The 23,738-nt window shown below is 45.7% G+C and overlaps 2 protein-coding genes across 3 annotated transcripts; one reads left to right on the top strand and one right to left on the bottom strand.

Annotated features, from left to right (window-relative positions):
- Window positions 1-1,392: 1,392 nt before the first annotated feature.
- Window positions 1,393-11,785, top strand: LOC119372039 (ectopic P granules protein 5 homolog). Of its 2 annotated transcripts, XM_049419572.1 has the most exons (2): window positions 1,393-2,434; window positions 2,480-11,785. In XM_049419572.1, the coding sequence occupies exons 1-2, from the start codon at window positions 1,693-1,695 to the stop codon at window positions 9,271-9,273; spliced, it is 7,536 nt and encodes a 2,511-aa protein (XP_049275529.1). In that variant the 5' UTR covers window positions 1,393-1,692; the 3' UTR covers window positions 9,274-11,785. The 2 variants fall into 2 exon arrangements, with proteins under 2 accessions (XP_049275529.1, XP_049275528.1); XM_049419571.1 differs by having other exon boundaries at window positions 1,393-11,785.
- Window positions 11,786-16,924: 5,139 nt separating this feature from the next.
- LOC119406460 (zinc finger protein 436-like) lies at window positions 16,925-21,392 on the bottom strand. The gene is made up of 2 exons (XM_037673207.2): window positions 20,976-21,392; window positions 16,925-17,985 (listed from the first exon to the last, which is right to left on the bottom strand). Exons 1-2 carry the CDS (start codon window positions 21,202-21,204, stop codon window positions 17,708-17,710), a joined length of 507 nt encoding a protein of 168 aa, XP_037529135.1. The 5' UTR covers window positions 21,205-21,392; the 3' UTR covers window positions 16,925-17,707.
- Between the last annotated feature and the right edge of the window lie 2,346 nt (window positions 21,393-23,738).

Raw genomic sequence — 23,738 nt, 5'->3', positions numbered from 1 at the left:
GCCAAAACAAAAGGGTGTAAGGGTATTATAAATGCAGGAATACTGTAAGTACTAGGGACGGTAATCTAATTGTGGAACTGTGTCAAGCAGCAGAATTAAATCGAAAGCTTTATAGTTGAGGGAAGTGCCATATTGGAAGCTTTATAATGTGGCTGTTGAATAAACTGGAACTTGTCATGCCAATATTAATTAACCAATAAATTTTGAAGGGGCACTATAACCGGGATTGTTAAGTTGTAGTGATAAGTAGTTTTGCTTCAGCAACGGAAGAGCCACCTGTAAAAGATGCAAAAATGAAATACTGCTGGCTCAAAAGTTAGCCATATGATGTCATAAATTTGTTGGTGCCATGTGGGGCATACTCAATTTTGCATACCACCTTTAGGACTACACTGCGTTATGATTATTTGTTATGCATACAAAAATACACAATGACACGGAGGAACTGCTTCCCTGAGGGGCACAACGCCTGCCTCTTTCAGGAGGAGGGAAGAGATTGAGGAAGGGAGGACAGTAGCTGAGAGAAAGAGGGACTGCGTTCGGAAAAAGGGATATATGCACTGAACTCTTCCTACGCCAATAACGTCCATCGAATACTAAACATCCCAATAGCATTGTACAGTAGCTGAGAGAAAGAGGGACTGCGTTCGGAAAAAGGGATCCATGCACTGAACTCTTCCTACGCCAATAACGTCCATCGAATACTAAACATCCGAATAGCATTGTAGTTAATCGGCATCGCAGCGACTTGCGCCGTGCGTGAGGGCGAGCGCGTTACTAATTTGCAGTGTTTCGATTACGGTCGAGACCGGTCGGGATCGCGATTGGCTTATTTGCAAAGGATGCGGAAGGGTGCGCAGTCGCGTTTGCGAAATCCGATCCACATCATGCAGGGCTCGATCGCGATCGAAAAGCGGGCCCGTATGTGTACGTGTTGTTGCGGTTAAGATAAATGAGTACGTGGGATCAGAGGAAGGGAAGAACTGTGATTTAAAAAAAGAAATGGCCTGTTTTTTTTTTTTTTAATGATACAACTTTATTCACTTCCTAATAAAGAAAAACTGTAACCCTGCGGCATAACCGCGGTGCAAGGATAATTCATCTTAAAGTGTAAAATCAACGCAGAAACAAACGGGGAAAAAATTAGATGCGCGACAAATTCGATATGTTGGGCACCTTTTTCGAATTACATCGTTGTGGTCCCAGTCACTCCAGCCTTTCGGTTTGCCGCTGACCGTGCACCCCATTTTGTAAGCTAAACTGACCGGATGAACCGCAGAACTCCCACGGAGTTTAACTTCAACCGCCAACTGATTTGAGACGCGATCCATGTTTGAACTGGCGCGCGATAGTGCAAGGTGGCGAAGCCGAAGCCACAGAGCTAGGCTAGGCGTTGCTCCTGTCAGCTGTTTTTGCCGGCGCGCAACTTCAACTATCTTCAGTAGTGTTGGTGGAGTATCTGCGGGAGATCGAAACAAGGTCAGCAGACACAATGCTCAGAAAGCGAGCCCGAAAACTTTCTCGGTGCGATACGCGCTGTGGATCAGCGGCTTTCGAGACCCTCCGAAGTTTTTAACCGGAAGCGGTCGATTGCACTACCGGAAAGCAACTCTTTCAGACAGTGCAAGGTGCAAAGGCGTTGGCGCGTTATCGGCGTTATCGCAGTATCGCATTGCGGGTAAACATGCGAACATGGAAGAGGCAGTGAGTTCCCGTAAAAAGACATCCGCAACCAAATCCCGCGGCCGGGAAGACCACCCAGCATCAGAAGTCGGCGATAGTGAAGATGGAGCGGTGTCACGCCGAAACGAGGAAGTTTGTGACAACGATAGCGAGTCGCCGCCTCCCCTCGCTTCTAAAGTTGCGCATTCAACAGCGTGTCAGGACGGCACCGCTTTGCTGCCGAAGCGTTCTCGGGCCGCTAATCGAGGTGAGACATTTGATGACAACCGGCGAGAAGAGATGGAAGTCGAGCCGCAGTCCACAGAGGCGGCTTCCGCCGTTGTCAGTGCACCGCAAGTGGCACCTAGCACGCCCGTCTACGCTCCCACTGAAGTGCGCAGCAGTGGCAGTTGTCCTACAGAAACGAAAGAAAGTGAGACGACAGAAATGGGCCCGGCCGTTCCTCAAGAAATGCCGTCCGCCCTTGCGGGTAAGTCGGGCGTTGGGTGCAACTACAGGAACGAAGTAGGAACGAGTGATCCAACGGGAACCCCTTCGGCTCCACCAAATTTTCCTACAGACACGTACGATGACCTACCCTCGGCCCCACCAACGTTTTCTTTGGTCACTTGCGATGATCCACCTTCTGCCCCACCAACGTTTCCTGTGAACGCTTGCCATGATCTACCGTCTGCCCCACCAACGTTTCCTGTGGACACTTGCAATGATCCATCTTCTGCCCCACCAACATTTCCTGTGAACACTTGCCATGGTCCACCGTCTGCCCCACCAACGTTTCCTCTGGACACTTGCGAAGATCCACCTTCTGCCCCACCAACGTTTCCTGCGGACACGCACAATGACCTGTGCGGTTTTCTTGCGATTTACGATGGCGCACCAACTTCTCAAACTCAAGTTTCAAGTTGCCAAGTTACTACTGTTTTGTCACCGATGGCATGTGGCTACGATGTGCTCGGTCGAAGCAACGACGTCGGCAGACATTATCCCGAAATTTCAGGCATTTTTGACAACCGCACGAGAGCTAGACCGCTCTCAGAAGATCAAGTACTTCGGCTGTACGGAGGTGCCTGGTTGAACGGGAGAAAAGGCATGGTAGCCGACTTTGTCACTCTGAACCAAGAAAAGAACCTGAATCGTCACAGCCTGTATGTGTTGCTGGCAAACTACTTGCGATCCAGGGAGCTCCTGAGCGAGACGACGAGCCTCTTGGAGAAATTACGAGAAGAGATGGCCCACTGCGAATCAAATGTGTGGGATATGGTGTCAGCCTCGGTGACAGGATCCGGGAGTTGTGGTGACAACAAGCAGTTCAGTGGAACACACCGTTTCAATCAAGCTCAGTACAACGGTGCTGTTGCATCGCGCCTAGCCTCGTGTTCTCAGCAGATGCATGCTTTACTGAGGGAGAAACATGTTGTTTGCATGCACAATGTCAGCACCATCAGGGTCCAAATCGATTACCACATTCAGCTGGTTGTCGATGGCGCTTCGCTCGGGGGCATGCAGAGCAGTACGCCCGTCACCTTCAAAATGCACCCAAAACCAAACTGTGATGTCTCTGAACTTATGTCGTGCATTAGTGTCCTGTTTTTGTTTTTAAGAAAGGGTGCGAAAGACAAAGCCTTTGTGGATGAAGTGCAGTCGTGGCTGCAAATGTTGTCCAACTTGCTGCTACGTGTAGCTTCTCTGGCCGACCACTTCTTCTTGCTAAACCATGTGCTTAGTTGTCCGCCAGGGATTCACAAGTGGGCGGTAAGCTTGGTCCAAGTGCCCAATCCCCTGCTGTCACCTGAAGACTCTGACTGCAACCAAATGCTTGACTACGCCCTGACAGTATTAGCCACCATACTGTCGCCAGTAAAAGCTTTTAAAGAGTACTTGCAGTCCTTGCAGAAGAACGAGCTGGCCTCAGCCCTTAGCTGCAGGGAAAGTGATGTTGTCGCCCTGCTGAACCAAGTACCATTCATCGATATCCTCAATCTTTTGCATGCCGCAACTTGGACGTCGGAGCAACATGTTCTGGAGGTGATAGCAGTGGCATCGCAAGTGATCTCTATCCTCCACACTGGCCTGTACACCTACAGTGGTCCACGATATAAGCATTTGTCCAAGAAAATTGCTCGCCTGATTTCTCTTGCCATGCACAGTGTGGCTGACTTGTGGAAGAGTTTTCAGCCGATGCACGACAAGATTGACCCCGCTCACCTCGCACATCTGCAAGTTGAGTACGATCAACTATTTCTACGAGCTGTCAATGGCATCTATCACTCGCAAGGAACAGGGGCATGGCAGTTCATGGTGGGCCTCCCCTATGCATCAATTTCTGCAGCTGCGACTTGGCAGGTGCTGTGGCTCCTGCATAAGAGCCATGAGAAGGATCCACATGAGATTTGTCTATCTCCTCTTGAAATTTGCCATGAGCTGCGTCGCAGGAATCAAAGGCTTTCTTTCAACGAAAGGCTGAGTCAGGTTCCGCATTCGGAGATATTCTTCTTGATGACTGCACTTGTGGACATGGCAGACAGCCCTGCCCTTGCCTACATTGTTGCTGTTGACGTCTTTGAGGTCACGTACCTTAATATTAACCTAAGAAGTTCACTTGCCAAAGATGGTCGTGACCTGCTTTCCGCCCTCGCACTGAAGCAGCCATTTGTTGTGTCGGTGCTCTTGGATGCAATCGAAAACCACATGTTGATACTGGGTGCAATGTCGTGCTATCTGATGGACGCAATGCCGCTGGAGTTGTGGCATCCTGACAAAGAAGACCTTGACATCGTAGCCCATTTCCTGCTCTGCTATCCCCTAGACTCGCCTCAGAGTCTACTGGCAAGGATGCTGATTGATGCTCTGAACTACGGCAAGAATGAGCAGGGCCAGCTGTACCTGGAACGCAGCCTACACCAGTTTGTTGGAGTGCTGCTGCTCGAGTCTTACAAGAAGTTCTGCTCTGACAGTGTTCACAAACAAGCACGCTATCTGCCTTTCGTTGAGGCTGGTACTTGCAAGTCCTCAACACCCACAGACTTCGGCAGCTGGGTCTGGAATATTCTTTTTAAACTAAAGCTGCATGCTTTTGACAGTAACCACCACGCTCAGCTCAGCCTTGTTGTGGATGAAAGTCCGCCTTTGGACATTGCACCAGATCTTCAAGAGTATGAATGGCTCCAGCCAATTGCACATACCGCTGATGAACTGTTGCCTTGCGGTATTTTTTTGTCTCTTTCTATTTCAAGAGTGGGTCACTGCAGGGAACAAGTGCTTTCCACTGGTCTTAAGTGTATCTCAACACTAGTACTTAAGAAGCAGTACGCAGCTGCTATAAAGTGCCTGAGTCATGTTCTTCCACTTTTCTACATGCGGCAGGAGATGCTCCTTGCTAACCAGCAGTTTTTGGTAGATCTCCAAACCCTTGTTTTCGTTGACAGTACTAGCTTGGCTGCAGTTCGGAGACTGGCGGGATACGAGCATGAGCGTTGTGTGCTTGAGCTGCTGGCTGGCACAATGGCCCATCATGTCAAGCAGGCCAAGCATTGGGGCTTCCCTTCACTACCTGTCAGGCTTTGGGCATCATTGCTTTTGCACTTGCCAAATATCGCTATGCACAAGGTGGCCTCCAAGTCCAAGGGCCAGAGCGATGTAATGTACCTTCTTGACACACTGGCACAGCTAGCTTATTTCGAGGCAGACTGCCTCGAAAGTGTCGTGGAACAGCTCGCAGCATTGCTGAACAACCTTGCCGAACGGGCAACTGCACCATTGACCATGAAGACCTGGCCCACAGTGGTGCCTTTTGACTCTGCACCGTCATTTCCCTGGTTCGCTCTTGTCAGCATGCTTGCAGAAGCCGTGCTGCCCAGTGTGTCAGTCATGTGGGAGGCTGTGCTCCGTACTTTAACATCTCATGAATGCACTGCTGCAGTCAAAAAGGCAATGCAGGCGCCCTTGGATGTTCTTTTGCTGTACCGCTGGGCCCGTCAAGCTCTTGTCACTGATGCAGAACATCCAGCTCTTCCTCTGATATGGCAGCAGTTCTTTTTTCTCTACCTGCAAAGGTGCCCTGATGGCGGTAGTTCAGGTCCACGTTTGTTTAAGTGTGGTGGGTTTTCATCTTTGCTGAAGAAAGTGAAACAACGAGTGACCGATCTAGTGGACCATTTCTCCAAGTGCTCTGCAGGTGAAGAGAAGGGCACATTGCCAAAGATTCTGTGTGAGAGACTCCTGAGAGTGTATCGTGCTTTTGGCTTGTGGTTAGAGGACAAGCAAGTTTTGGGAGCAGGCGACAACCTTGCTTCATTACCATCACAGTACTGTCCCGAGATATTGTGTGCCACTCTCCAAGGCAACAGTCAGCTCTGGCACGAGCTTGTGTCAATGGAGGCATGGCGAAGTCAGCTGCAAGGCCTGGAACTGGCCATATTCTCACCTGCAGTAGCCAGCCTGAGAAAATGCCCAAACGATGTGCCAGCGTCTAGAAAGGCCGTGATTTTTCCATTGAGAACTCACGATAAGCCCATTCCAGCACCTAATGTGCCCAGACTGATACCTGTCATTCCGCCTGCACCACTTGTTGCATCAGAAGTGCGTGAGCTGGTTGCTTCGCAAATGAGGGCACTTCGGGACCAGGCAGTCAACGTTAATGGCCAACTGGACAGGTTGGCACAGTTAGACGAAGCACACCAAACTGAATTGCTGCCCGCCCTATACAAGAATGTTATGGCGCATGTGACTCTGGTACGCTCGTGCGGTTCCGACTGCAGTGGCGCAGTCTACTTAAACCTGACATTCTATGAGGCCCGTCAGGATCCTGAAATCCTGCTAAAGGTAAAGCAAAACCGGACCGAGTGGCTTGCCACCGTGACAGTGCCAGCATATGCTAGCTGCTGCGCCATTGTTCAACTGGAAGCATGCCTCACCCAGCTGGTCCAAAGGCACCGCCAGGCTTTGCCCACTGACAAGGCAGCACTCGAAGCGCTTGGGAGCGACGTGTTTTTTGACATGGTTCGGGCAGCTCATAAAGAGACTACCAGCTACTCTCCCACACGACAGTTTGTGACTCTATGCCTGGACATGTTGGGCCAGGAATTTGTGTCCAACAAGGCCAGTCAATGCCTGCCGGTACTACAAGCAATGCTCAGGGATCCAGGCACTATAAGCCACGTGTCCCCATTCTTCACTCCTGCAGCAGCTGATGATGAACAGTATGTTCACATGTATCACTTGTTAAGCTCTTGCCTAGTCCCAGCTCTCCACAGCCCTGTCTTCGCGTTGCTGTCCAAGTTTGCCCTCCCGCATTGGCTGAAAAGCCATACGCCAAGTCGGGCTGTGCGGGGCCAGTTGCTGGTCTCCTTGGAGATGATGCTAAAAAAATGTGGACATAATCCGGAAATAGCTATGCTGCCATTGGTCGAGCTTCTCTGTTCCCACTTGCGGAGCTTGTTACAGTTCAGCTTTCCTCAGCAATATGCACCTGTGGTTACCATGCTTCTGAGGGGCACATCGTCCTGCTCAATCCCCGTAGTCACTTGGAACATTCTCATTGAGGCACTGCGCTACAGTACTTCTGGCAGTGCAGCACAGGCTAAAGATGCAAATGCAAAGAATCTATGCACCTTGTCACTGGATGAATTAACGGAGACTCTGGCTGCTGCAACAGCTCACTTTTCCATGCTCCGAACATCTGATGCCTCCTTAGTCAAAGATTGCCTCTATGGCACTGTGACGCCGTATCTTTTAGTGCTGGGTGATTTCTTCAGCATTATCGTGCACAACTACATATGGAAAAAAGTGAACTCTCTGAAGGACGACTTACAGGAGGCTGTCAAGAGTGTGCTGCAGCTGTATGGGCCCTGGCTGGAGCTTACACAAGAGACAAATGCCCATGTGCCATGGCTCCCAAGAGACACTGGCAAAGCAGTCCACATGGCACACTCACTTGTTGATGCACTAACTTTCTTTCATGGCCGCTGTTGCAATGTGGCAAACATCAGTGTCATGTCTTTGGTGTGGCAGCACTATTTTGTCAAGTACGTCTGGACAAACCCACCACAGTACATCACGGATACTGTGCAGGCTGCATTTTACAAGCTGCCATGGTCACAGTTCTCACCTTCTGTGGAGGATGTGAGGCTTGCCTGTAAGTTGTTGGATGTAAAGTATGCTGCCCACCAAACTTTCCTGGCACAAGTGTTCGTGCAAGTGCCATGGCAAGCATGTCTTTGCGAAGCACTGCACCTGGCCCCTGAGCTTCTAGTGGACTATTGTTCCTCCTTTGCTGAACTTGTCCTTGGCCTTGCATGGCATCCAAACATGTCCACATTCATCGCAACTTCTCTCGGTCCCCTGCGTGAACACAACTGGGAAGTAGTGCCAGTGAATGTTGTATGGCGCCTGCAGAAGGTGTTTGCCAGCAGTTGCAACGTGCACCAACTCCTGAAACTGAGCCCTGGAATTGAGAAGACAGTGCTGGAGTTTGTGGCCACGTTGTCATGCATGCATCGTCCAGGCTCTGAGAATGACTCCCACAAGCAGCACGCATTTGTGAGCACACTCGTTGGACTGTACAGCTCGGCTCTCGACGTTGCTGATGCCAAAGATCTCGTTTCACTGCTTTCACACCTTCTTGATAGCTGTGAGAATGTGCAGGGTCCTGTGGTTCTCTTGGGGCGTGCCCTCTCGCTCCTGGACAGCTGTCAGGAGGGCAGTCCGCAGGCACAGGCATTGGTAGAAGGCTTGTTACCCTGGTTGGAGGCTCGCGCGGGACAGCCGATCTTGCTCTCTGTGCTTACTGCAGCCTGCATCAATGTTGCTTCAGTGCAGCAACTTGTGCGCGTTACTGAGGCCTGCCTCACTGCATTTCTTGAAGGGACTCTTGTAGACGATGGTGGCTGGGCTCATGCTGTTACTGCTCTCCAAGTTCCTGAACTGACCTTGACCAACTTTCTGGAGCAGTGCATTTGCCAAGCAGCGCATCTGACTCAGCTAATCTATGTGCTGCACTGCTTGCCTCGATGCTGCTCCCTCGAGGACGAATGGACTCTGTTGGACCAGCTGGCCAATTGGGTGTCTCGAGGATGTGCGACTTGCACGAGTGAAGCTTCCGAACCGAAGCTGCTGTTGCTCTGGTTCAAACTGCTGGTCTTGAGCGTGCGCCAGCTTGATTTTGGCGATCGTCCAGAAGCGGTCCACAGCCTGTTAGCCAAGTTTTGCTCCGCACTCGGCACACTCGGCGAGGACCGCGACACCAGTGGCCTTTTGGGAGCCCTTGGTATGGGGCGCCGATCGATGGTTTCCGCGGCATTTCGACTGTGCTGTAGGGCGGTGGCCGCCTTTGTGGCTACGCGGCTTGACAATAGTTCGGCCCTCGCCAACCAGACGCTCTCTCGACTTCGCAGCCTGCAGACTTCGAAGGCGTATCTACCACTGTCGCGGGAAGTTCAAGAAGCCCTGGACATCGTACGAGATGCTAGTCGTGGTGCCATTAGGGACAGTCTACATCTCATGAACAAGCTTGTAAACTCATTGTACCGTGAGAAGGTGTTATTGCGTATCCTTGTTTTCTGGCAGCGTGCAGTGATGCCTGGGGGCGTATGACGAGTTGGTGTGTTGTGCAGTGCTAGTACGGCAGTCCACATAGTGCGTCGCTGTACAGCACCTACAGTAGGGATCACTCTCTAGTGGCAGCCAGTGTTTTACCCATTTTTGATATGTGATTCTATATGTTAAGTTTGTTGCACCAGGTACAGCGCTTGGTTTTGTTCCTTCGTGTAGTCTTGTCAGTGGTTGAGTGCAGATGTGACAAATCCATGGTGCACCATCTGTGATTGTGATGACATCATAATGTATAACATTTTGGAGAATGACTGGCGAGAAGAAAAGTTACACATACACTACAATAATCACCTTGCAGTCTTTGTTTCTTATACTGACAAGCTTGTGCAACTGAACTGAGGCCCCACGCTAGTCGTGGTGCCATTAGGGACAGCCTGCATCTCATGAACAATCTTGTCAACTCATTGTACCATGAGAAGGTGTCCACATAGACTTCTTGTTTACACATACTACAGAATTACATTCGTGTATCTTTTTCTGTTCATCATTGTTCCTTTTATCAGCTTCAGAAAGCTTTTCTTTTTCTACACCTTTGTTTTAAGGAAAGGTCTACATTCCTGAAATAGTGCTGGCAGAAGAATGTTGCTTTGTTAGCTGCCGATTTTTTTTAAATGGTACGGTGCCTCAGGTAATATTGAGTGCTCCGTTTATGTCGCCTGACATTTCATTACACAAAATTGTAAGTGAAGCAATAAGGGCTGTACGATTGAATACTTGGGTGGGACATAAAACCCCAACAATTGAAAATTGATTATATAATACTTGGGATGCCCATCTCATACGGGGCTAAGTGTTTCACAACATCTTGAATGTTAAGTAGTGCGCTCTGTAAGGTGCACAGCACATAGACAGGACTACATCCAGTGCTGCTCTTTTCAAAGCACCGTAAGAAAAAGAGATCATAATAGATGCCTAAATGGTTGTGAAACAATAAACTTAAATCAAAAGCATGGCATCTCTAACCCCAACCATTGCTTTTGTAAGTGCACGTTGCTGTGCATCACGCAAACATTTTTTTTTCTCTAATGTTATACCATAGTGTGTAGATTATTGTAACGTTTGCTTGTTTTTTTTTTTTCAGTGCTGGTTTAGATGTCCTTTCTTTTTTACAGGGAGACAACATACTCCTATCCACACTAAAACCTAACACGCACGTTTCATGTGGCACACACTCCTTTTGCTCCATATTACCAGTTTAAGCTGCTATGTCGTACTTCATAATTTTTTAAGAGTGTTTCTGGGCCTCTTCCATCTTTTTACTTAACGTGGTACGATGACATATGATAATTTCTGACTGCATTCAACTGCCATATACATCTACGTGCATACTGTTAGCACTGACCAGTGTCGACTCTCCCATACACTGCTAAACGGCTACATTGTCTCCATTCATTCCAAACTTAATGACTGAGTTGTCCACCAGTTTCATTTACAACTTTTCTTTTACAGTTGAGTATGCACAAGCCACCTAAAAATACGGTTGAGCATACATTACACCTGTGTTTCTCTTTTTTTTAATAGCGAGCTTTTTAAATCAATCATTTTGTGTCACAAGGTATATGTAAGTTTGTTCATTTTGTCTAGGATAGTCTAGCTATAGTCACATTCGTGCTCGTTGCTTCAATTGTTGCAATGTCTTGCGCAATACTTTTGTTTTAAGCGCTTTCTTAAGTTTTACGTTCATGCTGCATATATACAAGTATACCATATGCACTCGAAAAAGAAATGTGATACTATATTTTTCACAATATTTTGCCGTTTGTGTTTGACATGCGAAGATTAGTGTAACTCTGCCATTGTATTGTACTGCCGACATATAGGCTTCAGTGATTCACTCGAGACCCTTAAAACCATTCGGGAGAGAAACGTGACAGAAGAGTGTGTTCCGGTTCTGAAACTTTCCTGGTGAAAGCTCCGTACGTCTATGCACCAAAGAAAAAGTACAAGACAAGGCTGCTTGATGTCTGAACAAAAAAGCTGAGCACACTTGTGCGTAGGTAGCTACTAGTCTTTTTTATTGTGTGAATCTCTAAAGTGAACACTGCTTGGATGTGGGTTTGACTCGTTCCAAGGTGTTGTCAATTCACTACGTAGGTTTCTTCATTCTCGTAAAAGGTCTTGTGAAATTTAGAGCTGTGATGAATATTAGCTTAAGTTATGACATACTTTACAACTTTTCACACCCTCTTTCTCATAAGGGGAGTGTGGATACGTGACCGATTGATTTATTAAACCACCACAATGTCGAGGCACGCCTTACAGTTGATGGCATTAGTGAACCGGTCACCTTGTCCAGGAGCTTTTTTATTTTTGTTGCATTTGCACGGGCACTGAACATTTTAAGAATACAATGCTTTATGCAATTAGCATTTTTTTTGTGTGTGATCTCTGTGCTGCTCCAGGCAGTGCACACCAATGAAGTAATCTGTATTCCGATATGTGCTTACAAATGATGTGTGGCTTTTGGACAATAAAACATTTTTAAGTTTCATAATTGTAGTAGTAATTGGTGTCATCTATTGAATTCCTGCTTGTTTTGGAGGCTTCTCGTTGAAGAATCACAAGAAATGAGAAGTTTATAAATTCGAAGCATGTTTCTTGGTAAGTAAGCCAGAACTTCTTTGGGCTACCTCTTGCTTCGTGTCTACGAAACTATTTTCTGGGCTAAAATTGAGGAAAAGACATCTATTGATGTAAAGTTGGACATGAAAGCTATCGTATAAAATAAATGAAGACAAAATATGCACCCGAAGATTAGAACTGCATGACTTTGCCTAATGCGTGTCGTATGAAGCCCACCATATGTCTCACATAACATACGATGGCTGGCTAACTGTGGGCTGTTGGCTATGTGCTCTTGTAACAATGTCAGAAAATGCTGCTTGTGCACTGCTGTGCCTCTTGCCCATCTCCATGTGATGGTTTGCGCACAAGTTCTCCTTAAGGAAATTCGGTGCAAATTTTTATGTCATGCTCATGAACTTCATGGCCTAGTCGGTGCAATTGTCATACATAATACATAACTGCCGCGAAAACCACATGCACGACGCAGTTAAGGGGTATGTTCAGTCAACCCTTTGAGGATTTTTAGCCATACACTCTAAGAAAAACGAGTATTTGGGGAATATTCCTGCCATACAACTATAATCGTCATCCACCCCGCGTCTGTCCTCGCTTGATCACCGCGGTCCCGGCACTTTCCGGTCACGAACAATGCGCGTATCAGCGCGGCATATCATCTTGACTAGGAAAGGGACGAGAGCTGAGTTTTCAAGAAAGGAAACGCGAGCAAGCCAGATGACGATTATCGTTGTGTGGCAGTAAATACTCCCCAAATACTCGATTTATTCTTAGAGATGTATATATGTACGGTGACCGTTTTCCGTCCCGCAAGGAAAGTCCTTGCCATACTGGAACGCAGTTCCCACGATACCTCTATACAACGTTTTATAGTGGTTTATAGAGGCTTTAAATATTTTAAAGACGTTTTATAGAGGTTTTGTGTTTCATGGGTAATTGCGACCCTCCGTTTGAAATTTCGCGCCATAATGACGATTTATGCTCACTGAGCGGTTCTGCCACTTCCTAGGCACTTACAAGAAGCGTTTGAAATTTGTTTGTGACACCTTCTTGCGGTGATAAACAGAACAAGTTTCTAGCTTCAGCGCGTCGCGCTGTCCATGCGGCATCGCCCTTTCGTGCTTTCGGTTTTGCCGCGTGATCTCAACGGAGGCGCGCGAGTCTTGAATTTTATCTTTATCGCACTCCCTCGCAGAGGCGGCGGAAGTAGATTAGCATCTTTATTCGCGCTGCCCTTAGCTTGGTTATCACCGACGCTCACGACGTATTCTCGCTATCATTGTTGCCTGCGATGATTACTCTGCCCAAGGCAGCCGCACTACACTGTAGCCGCACCGCCGCACGCAGAGAAGATGCCATGTGTGTGCCAACACAACTCGTCGCTCCAAGAGGAGGACAGACACGCGTTTTATATGCGCATACTACGATAATGCACTGTGTGTAGACCCGAGTTTCAAGGAATACCGCACTCTGAAATACTATTGAACTTAGAATAACAGAGAGCTGAACTAGTTGATAAGTATATATATTCATTCTAAAAAGACAGGGCGTGACACGGACACAAGAAAGAAGTCAGGACACCATAAACGCCGATTAAAAGCTGAAGAGACGCACAACGGCGGAAAAGAAAGAAGGCACGAAAACTTATCTGCGCATGCCCATGCAGTAGACGAACCTATCAAACCGGCACGCGTGGGGGTCTACGTATCGACGGTTGGCTCACGCATGCGATACCACTATTCTCGATATGCCATGCCTCAATAATCAGGCGCGTTTCTTCATTTCTATGCCGGTACAACCAGGTACAACACTGCGCATTAATCGAATTTTGGCGTGCACTTACACTCTCGACAATGTAAAGATAGATTAGAAGGTGAGCATCCGGTTAGCGATCTCTTATGTTCCAACAGTCTCTGGTTAATGCAGCGGCCCGTCTGTCCTACGTAAGCGGCCGCAGCTGAAAGGGACCTCATAAACCACAATTGTACGACAATCAGTGAATTTGGTGGTGTGTTTTACGAAACAAATATCGGTCCGCTTTTGTCTTTTACTCGCTCATTCTTCCTCTGCACAGCGGCACACCCAGAACATGCGAAATTGAACATTTCGCAGTTCTGGGTGGTGCTGACACCAAAATTTTACTGACTTTTTTTTTCTTTGCAATTTCTTCCGGACTTTACACAATTTGTACATTCAAAATCCGCAATAAAGTAATTTCTTCATCTGGGGAAGTTTGTTTTTTTCACAAAAATTCGACCCTCGAAGGGTCTTTAAGAACGTCGCGTTTCAATAAAATTGATTAGGAGTGCATTCCCGACCAAAAAGGGAAGCCGATAGCCTCGAAATATTGTATTTTTCTGTATTTTTGTACTGCTTGAAAGAATAGTTACATTTGAATAAAATTCATTTGGGTACACTTTTGACCAGAATTGTAGATATATATTATTCTTAGAATTCTGAAACTTTCATTCCACTTGCATAAATTTCATGTGGAACCTAAGGTAATATGTAGCTATTCTCACCGAAAAAGTAACCTAGCCTTTGGAAATTTTGTATTTTTCAATACTTGCAAGTTTCGTCGCAGCTTTTCTGATGAAAAAAGTATATAAGCCTGCAGCCTTTGTAGAACTTGCGTTTTCCGAGATTTGAAAGTTTTCCATCAGTTTTGCTATCGTCCGCGAAGTCTACGCTTCATCGCAACAAATGGAAAGCTTAAAGTAAGGAGAAAAGGTGGTGGGATCGTCATGGGGGAGATTTTTGCACCATGGAACAGCCGATGAGGGAGAGGAGAATCCGAAATCTTTATTTTATGGGGTCCATGACCGTCTAGGTGGTGTTGCCAAGACGCGTCAACCAACAATTTGCGACTTTAAGTGAAAAACTGCAGCAGAGGGTCCCTTGTACATGCCAACACATATGGGTAAAACGGACTGTAAGAGAATATTTCAGTGCAAAATAAGCTCTAGAAGTCGCCGGCTATAAAGTCCTCCCACCGCCGGCGACCGTCATATTGTCATGGCCTGTGCGACATCATGTGCTGCATGGAACGGAACCGTTGTCTTGTACTAAAGTTTCAGCAGCTACAAATCGTTCACTTTAAATGCCAAGCTGAACGAAGCTGAAATAGCTTGATGCCACCTCTTCACCACAATTGCTATTAGACTCCATTTTGGAACTTTTTTGTGCACAGCACCACCATATGGTATGTGACATTGACAAACTCACGAAGTCCTTCTTAGGAAGTTTTATTGTGTCTTTATTGGCACACTGAATACCAAGCCAATAACTTTATGTGATAGTGCAATCATCACCATCAATGACCACAAGGAAGAGCCTCTTCCTTATGGTCACTGAAAAGAGACCAGTATCTGCACCCGAGCATAACAGCAGTGCAGTGCAAGAACTTTGCGATATCACATTAAATACAACAAGAACATCTCTTCCACTGCTGTTCACGAACGTTACAAACAACATAGAAAGAAATACTAAGCATTCTGAAAAAGACATTGCCAACAAAAAGTTGCAAACAGTGATATGAAGTATAGTTTAGCATCAGTGGACACCTGCCTGTTTCATAAATTTTTCTTTCAATATTCTCAAACAAGCCTGTGCGTGAGTACCACATGTAGGTACAACGTGCAAGTACCAGGTTTGGAGGCATATGAGGAACAATATCGCTTATCTAAGGAACTAATCACTCTGAGAGGACACTATGGCATTCTTTGAATTCAGTAAACTAAATATTTTCTCGTTATATAACAGTGGGGGGATGACGACATTCGTTCAGACATTACTATAACTATACACACAGCAAGGAGCGAAAAATCTCACTGAAAATTTGCCCATCCTTTCATAAGCATTTTGAATCTGCTATCCTTCTCTATAGACAACGTAACATAATAGAGAACGCTATTTGTTGTTGACGTCTCGGAAAGCAACACAAACAAGAGGTGTGACAGCAAACAAAATCGTGAAATAAAGAACATGGAGTCACACAAGGGTCCAAACGACCTAATTCAATCTGCCAAGTGATCGATGACTTAGTTCAGAATTAACTAATTGCTATGTACACCAAATGCAGATAATGAGTGTCAAGATGTCATCAGCACAGTTTGGCATACAAAACTAGCTGTGAACAAGTAGAGCTGCCATTGGGGTCAGTTAGTCATGCCTAAACACATTTTTAAATACAGTAATAGGATTGTGATGGGCGCACCACCATGAGTCCAAAATAGGACCCCTTTATGATATAGGTGCTTGCTAACAGCTGCAAGTAGCACATGTCTTATCTGGTTGTCCTCATCCGGCTTTGTCCCTGTACACAGTTCCATCTGAATCACTTGAAAAATGCTGAACTAGCTTAAAGCGGGTGATGACATGTTTAGCTATCGTGCAGCTTCACTTATGCAATACGGCATTCACAGTGCGACAGTAAGGTAAATCTTCTCGAGGCGTCAATACATTGTGGGCGCAATGCTTTGTCTGCTTTACGTGCATTGCGCATGTAATTTTCACAAGTCATGAAATGAAGGTATAGTATGTTTCTGGAGATCAAACACATCCCACATCCCCTGCATTACCAGAAGCTTAAATATGGTGGTTGGGTTTATTCCAGAATGTCAAAAAGCATGGGGAAGTGGTGGTAGCAATTTTTGGTACCTAGCCTTTGGTATAATTGCCTATACCTCCTCACCTCCACACCACCACATCAGATCTTACTTATTCTGTTAGTTTCTGTGAAGGGCTATTACAGTTACACTTTTTGCCGACTAGCCAAAGGTATGTGGGCATGTGTACTTCTCTGCAAACAGAAAAATCGAGGAGGTATGTAATAATAAACGGCAGAAAGTACACACATAATATGACGGAAAGAAGGCGGAAAGGAAGTGCACCGTTTCACTACATAATTGGTACACTGGCCTAGCTTTCTCTAATGACTAGGGGTGCACTGATGTTGTCAACATCACAATGAATAATATCAAAATATTTTCACAACCTTCAAGACTATAATTTTGTTAATCGAAGATTATGTGATTACATGCAAATGGTAATCTTATGCCAAGAAACAACGGCCACAGCACGCAATGTTACCTTTCCCTGCCATCTGTGGAACTTGGCAATGCTCGTGAAGGTCCACACTACCTTAACAAAATGAGGCTTTGCTTTAATCATAGCGTAGAGGAAGCATGTGTGTTCCACATAACAGCAGATGCGTTGACAGTCACCCATAGTAAAGGTAGGACAGGGACACACTTATCAAGCAATTCAAAGAAGCCTGGCATCACCCATCAAAATGTCCTGGAAACCGGTCGACAGCACAGAAGAAAGTTGACAACAACATGAATCAACTCCTTAGGGACACCATAACTAAGCTCACTATTACGGCAAGGATCGATCCTCAAAAAAAAAAACAGAAATAAATGTTAAGCCATACAGAACTGGTGTAAATGAAGAATGATATGCATTGGCTTCTGCGAAAAGCAACACAAAGTGGCACATTCTCAAAGAAACCTACTAATGCAATGCTACACAACAGTGAACCACAATGTCACAATCACTTCCACATACTTGGCCAAATGCGTGGCTACATGAGCAGTGCAGCCTACAACATTCAATATAACATCCAATGAGTTTTGTGTCCTGTTTGACCTTGTCCTGGAGTCGTGCATGTTCTTTCTGTCATTGAAGTGGCCCAATGGCACATTTCTATGGCACATTTCACGGGGCATCAACGTTAGTTCTTGTACACCAGCACTTGAAGCCACTGAATCTGGCGCACACGTGACATGCCTTCTCAAACTTTTTATGGTTAACATACACCAACAGGTAAACGTTGCTAACACTCGTGAGTTATCAAGTGGCGCCTAAGGTCAGTCTTCCATGCAGAACTGAAGGGGCAGAGGTGGCACTCATAAGGTCGCTCGCCGGTGTGTATGCGAAGGTGCGTGCTCAGGTTGTACTTCCGATTGAATGCTTTGCCGCAGTAGTCGCATTTGTATGGACACTCGCCTGTGTGTGTTATTTGGTGTTTTGATATGTGCACACGCACGCACTTTCCTCCTGAAGGATCAACATGAGGTAGCCGGCCAGGGTGATGGCGCACAGTGAATGAGCCTGCAAAAGTCAAAATGGTGCATGTTCAGCAAATGACACATTTAATATTGGAGGGCAAGGCTGGGAGGCTCACGAGTGCAACTACTCTATACACTGGTGCGAAAGGGTGGTCAAGGTTTTCGCCACTGACTGCCCTTTCACATCAATGTAGAGCAGGATACCAAACAGAACATGCACATGAATGATATTAAAAAAATGCGGCCAGCGCCACATTCACGAACACTGTCGAAACAGCAAAGCTCAAGCCTCCCTCCATCAGGCTCACCCTCACCCATCTTTGCACACCTCTCATTTGCTCACCCTTTCCGCCGAGCCTCGACACTCCTCCTCTTTGCGCGCCTCTCGTTGGCTCACCCTTTCCACCAAGCCTCACCCTCGCCCATCTTTGTGCCGCTCCTATTGGTTCACTTTTCTGCCAAGCCCCGCCTTCACCCATCTTGACATGATGCAGCCCTTCGCCTTCCTACACAGTCCCACTCCCGTCCACACCGCAAGACCACATGACCAGCGCTATGCCATGCACAGACGAGGAAGCATGGACTAAGAACATCTTCGCTGTTAAAAGCACAACACCAGCAATCCCTGATGCAATCCACACGCGAAAAAGAACAGTAGCAATGCATTCACATTCCCTGATAATTCCTAGTGCAAGTGCACAAGAATTACTTCCATAGATGGAGTCAATTCTAAAACGCTTGGAACAATTAACGACTATGTTTGCACGCTATTGCAATGGCAGCCATGCAGGATGTTTCCAGACTTTCTCCTCCATGCAATATTTCTCAGTAGCGACTCACCCGAAGCAAGCCAGCAAATGAGTGTTGGCTCACCAAGGCTCACCGAGTATGAGATGAAGCACTCGTTTGCTCAACCCCTCTACGTCACATGTCAATTGGTATGTGCCTTCTCTGTGACTTCGATGGAAGTCAAATACACAGAGGCAATTAAGGTAGTTGGTGTTTACTGAACTTCAGGAGTTTTGCAAGCTTGAACATTTCCAATGGATGCTCGACATGCTGCCATGCGCCATAGCAATACCCTTTTGTTTATTTGTGACTTTAGAGCAGAGACTATATCAAGTGGTTTTAAGACTCATTTGTTTTACTAATACTGGTGCTCACCTTGTGAAATGATTAAGGTATTGCAGGGGAGTCAAACAAAACTTGTAATTGTGCGTGGATCCAACAACAAAATGATCTGACCACTTCAGATGCAATTTGGAAAACGAACAATTTGCAGTACAGCATGAAGCGCAATGATTTACACACAACACAATAAGAGGCAACCTCATGTCTGCCGCTTCATCCCCAAGTGTCTGCCTTAGAGGAAGCCAAAAGAAGACATTCAACATCTGCGAATGGTTCAATCAGACAAAAATCATGCAGTAGCCCAGAAAGCCAGCCTTGCTTAACATTGTTCGCTTGTTTCCCTGCCTAGTTTATTAGGGCTTTAAGCGAAAGAAAAAGGTATACCTTCATTAGCTCAGAGTAACTTCTGTCACAACCTCTGAATAGACCATCGTGAAAAACACTTAACCACGCAAGAAAGAGTGACCAAAAATATTGGCTCGCTTTCTCACGTTGCTTGTTGCGATGTCTAATTCGGACTTGCCACACTCTGAAAATTTGTACAGTTCCTGAAGCGAGCTTTTAAGTGAGTTAACAAAAACAAAAGCCATCTCCATGCTACAAAAATTTGCAGCGTCACAAGATGCTCAGAAACAAGGGTATTACGGAATATCATGAAGCAAGTGAGAAAGTGGCGGCAGCCAATTTTACAATCTGCCATTAGGGTAATTGTCTATATCTGGCCCCTCCCTCCCCAGCCTTGAAACTTCATTCCTTTAGTTACACTGATGCTTCTTGCTTATGCCGTGGAGGTATTGCATGTGTGTGTCTATTTGTCAGCACGTAGGGATTGAGCAGACATGTGAACAAGAGAAAATACACACATTATAGGATAAAAAAACGTTTCATAATAAAATAAGCGCAGGGGCTTGTTACCTTTCTATAACTTCCTGGTAAGCACCTCTATTCTTAATATCAAAGCAAATTGTATCCAAACATTTTAATAAGTATCACGATTATAATTTTATTACTGCAAGCGTACATGGTAATGGTAATATATGCTAATAAACTATGGCTACAACACTTACAGTTAGCTTATCCAACAAACAATGGAGCTTGGCAAGGCTTTTGAAAGAAGTCTGCACATATTTTCATCTTAACAAGACAAAGCTTTGCTTCAATCTAAGCATAGAGATGGCATGTGCGTAACATGAAATATAGCAACTGCTGTCTGAAATTTATGCATCATGCAATATGTCCGCTTTTGTTCCACATAAGAGCACCTGTGCTAAGAGTCTCATAACAAAGGTAGGACCAAGGAACACCCTTACTGAGGAATGAGAAGCCTGGCATCACATACGAAAATCTTCTGGAAGCCGCTCGATAGCATAGAAGAACGTTAATAGCAGCACGCGTCCACTCTTTAAGGACACCACAACTGAACTTACTGGTACAGGGAAGGGATCCTGGGGAAACTGAGGGTTTCTCTCTCGCCATAAGTGATAAGGCCAGTGTATCCCGCAGAGCACAAATCAGTGCAGGCATTCGCTTTTGCAAAAAAACACGGTGACTTATTCTCAAAGCACAGTACTGACACAATCCTAAACATCTGAAAACCAGTACATCACAAATTAACTTCATTCACTATAAGTTTGGGGTATGCTTAAACACATGGATAAGGGTACATAATCACTCGCACACACCACACACTTAGCCAAATGCACACCTACAAGAGCACAGTCTACAACATTCATCATAACAGTCAATAAGTTTGGTGTCTCGTTTGTATTTGTCCTGATGTCACGCTTGTTCTTTGAGTTGCTGAAGCAACTCAGTGGCGAATTTCACTGCGGTGTGGACAAACCGGCACGCAGAATGAGATGCACACATCATGTGCATTCTCAGCCTCTTCGGTCAAACCTCAAACACAAGCACCACCAGGAAAATTTTGCACGCCATGGCGAGCTTTCAAGTGGCGGGCAAGCTCGTTCCTACGTGTAGAATTCCAGGGACAGAGGTGGCACTGGTAAGGTCTTTCGCCAGTGTGGACGCGGAGGTGCTTGACCAAGTTGGACTTCAGATTGAAGTCCTTGCTGCAGTAGTTGCATTTGTACGGGCGCTCGCCTGTGTGTATTATTTGGTGCCTCAACATGGTAGACTTGTAATATGCGGTATAGCCACACACAAGACACTTGCGCGCACGCTTTTCCGTGGCAGAGAACGGATGAGGTGGCTGCCCGGGGCGATGGCGTACGGCAACCAAGCCTGCAAAAGTGAGAAATATGCATTGTCAGCAATGGACACAGTTAATATTGGGGGACATGATAGGGAGGCAAGTGCGTAAAACTGCTCCCTACTGGTGGGAAAAGGTCCTGGCAGGGAAAAATGAAGATGGAACTAGGAAAAGGACACGCACATAAACACGAGAAAAAGCACAACGCTTACAACCTGTGATGGCAACACAGGTATGAGAAATAACAGCAGGGATGCGTTCCAAGTTCTTATAAATGCCCGCACAAGTGTACCGTTCTAATTTCCATCGATGGGTACAATGCTAAAATATTCAGTACCATTACCATTGCCATTGTGTTTTCGCTCACTATTGTAAGGGCATCCACACAGGATGTTGCCCAACTTTTTCCTTCATTTGAAATTTCTGAATAGGGACTCCTACAGAGCACATGACAGTAAATAAGTTTCGGCATGATACCTGAGGCACACAGTTGTGTACATGGATTGAAGATGACAGTGCATGTATGCCACACTAACATATGCACATATGCACAAGTTTGCAGGCATAAAATGTACATCACAAGGCAAATACATCACATACTTCACGAAGACTGAGACATCGAACATGGGACACAGGTGCTGTGTCTTAACACAGGCAGCACAAGACACAGCGCCTGTGCCTCGTGTTGCCTGTGTCGGTCCTCGTGAAGTGTGCACAGCATCTGCCTGGTGATGATGAACAATTAACTAGCTTGAGATGCGTTATTCATGTACAACATCACTTCATCTTATCTGCTACTTTTCTCTTAAACAAGTCTGCGGCATTTTTTGGAAAGAATAAATTAAATCTACATTTATTGGGTGGCATGCAGAGTATAAGTTTTGTTCAGTTATTTCTGCAGCCATACAAATGGGTAGGGAACCACAAAACTAGTACAAAAGTTGCCCGCCCCTCTTCAAGGACCGTTTATTCAGCTATTATTTCCGGTCGACAGTGTTACATCACAGAAAACTTGATGTAGTCCATAACCTCAAAAACACAACAACAAAAAAAGCCATCACAGCAAGCAAAATGGTCGAAAAGGAAAACAAAAGGTAGAAACACATGATGACCATTTCACATTTCTTACTGATCATAATGCGGAGACAAATGGAGTGAAAGAAGTAAAAAGAGTAAGGAGATATTGCTTCAATCCCAACATAGAGATATGATGTATGTGACATGGTATACAGAAACTGGTGCAAAATGCACACATGATGCAATACATCCTCTATTATTAGATATTTCAACAGGTGTGTCGCCAGCTGCCAAGTAAATGTTTATTTATTTATTTATTCAAAATGCCTTACAGGCCCATTGAAGGGCGTTGAGTAAGGGGGGCATCGGTATATAAAAAACAACAATAAAGAGAAATACAGACAAAAAGCAAAGAAAGGAAAAAGAATCAAAACAAAGATTACAAACAGCAAGGTGCAACAATGTTATACAATACTAGAGTTCAACGAAATCAGGTTATCACGGAATGTTTCACGATTAGGGATGGATACAATGTGATCAGGAAGATTGTTCTAATGTGCAATGGCTCGAGGTAGTGATGATGAGTTAAATGCCTGCGTGTGACCATGAATGCGCATGAAACTATGTGCGTTATGAATACGTTGTGAATGTTGCACGAATAGTCATCGAAAATGAATAAGCATGGCATCCCACATCAAAGCGTACTGAAATTAAAGCACTAGACAGCACGGAAGCAAAGTAATAACAGGATGTGTCCACTTTTTAAGGACGCCATAACTAAACTCACTGCGAGAGGGGCGGAATCGTAGAAAAACAGAGGGTCTATCTCTCGAAATAAATATTAACGTAGCTCTATCACATTGAGCAGGTACAAGTGAAGAATGATATTCACTGGCATTTATGAAGAAACATAAAGTGGCTTATTCTCAAAGCACAGAACTGACGCTGCCCTAAATATCAGTCAACCACTTAACAAATCCCTTCATTCAATGCGAATTTGTGACATGCATAGACAAAAGAATTGGAGTACATAATCACTTGCACACAGCACACACATAGTCCAATGCATACCTCCTTAAGCACAGCCTTCAAAATTCACTAAAACATCCAATAAGTCTGGTGTCCTGTTTGTACTTGTACTGGTGTCATTGCATGTTCTTTATGTCAAAGTGGCTCGGTGGTAGATTTCAGTGGGGCATAGACAAACTAGCCCTGACCTTAGTACTTCAGGCCATGCACTTGAAGCTCACATGTGAGCACCATCAGGCAAATGTTGACTGTCCTTGTGAGCTTCCAGGTGACGCGTAAGCTCATTCTTCCATGCAAAATTCCAGGGACAGAGGTGACAGCGATAAGGTCTCTCGCCGGTGTGGATGCGACTGTGCGAGACCAAGTTGCACTTCTGATTGAAGGTTTTGCCGCAGTGGTCGCATTTG

The sequence above is a fragment of the Rhipicephalus sanguineus genome, chromosome 10 (assembly GCF_013339695.2).
Source record: "Rhipicephalus sanguineus isolate Rsan-2018 chromosome 10, BIME_Rsan_1.4, whole genome shotgun sequence".
Classification (NCBI taxonomy): domain Eukaryota; kingdom Metazoa; phylum Arthropoda; class Arachnida; order Ixodida; family Ixodidae; genus Rhipicephalus; species Rhipicephalus sanguineus.
This window is presented reverse-complemented; position numbering and strand designations above follow the sequence as displayed.

Excerpts from the sequence above, each read along its gene's own strand:
- LOC119372039 (XM_049419571.1), top strand. The coding sequence starts at position 1,693 with ATGGAAGAGGCAGTGAGTTCCCGTAAAAAGACATCCGCAACCAAATCC.
- LOC119406460 (XM_037673207.2), bottom strand. The coding sequence starts at position 21,204 with ATGTTGAGGCACCAAATAATACACACAGGCGAGCGCCCGTACAAATGC. Across the intron at positions 17,986-20,975 it reads TCCTGGTGGTGCTTGTGTTT|GCTCATTCACTGTGCGCCAT; the intron begins GAGGTTTGACCG and ends TGACTTTTGCAG.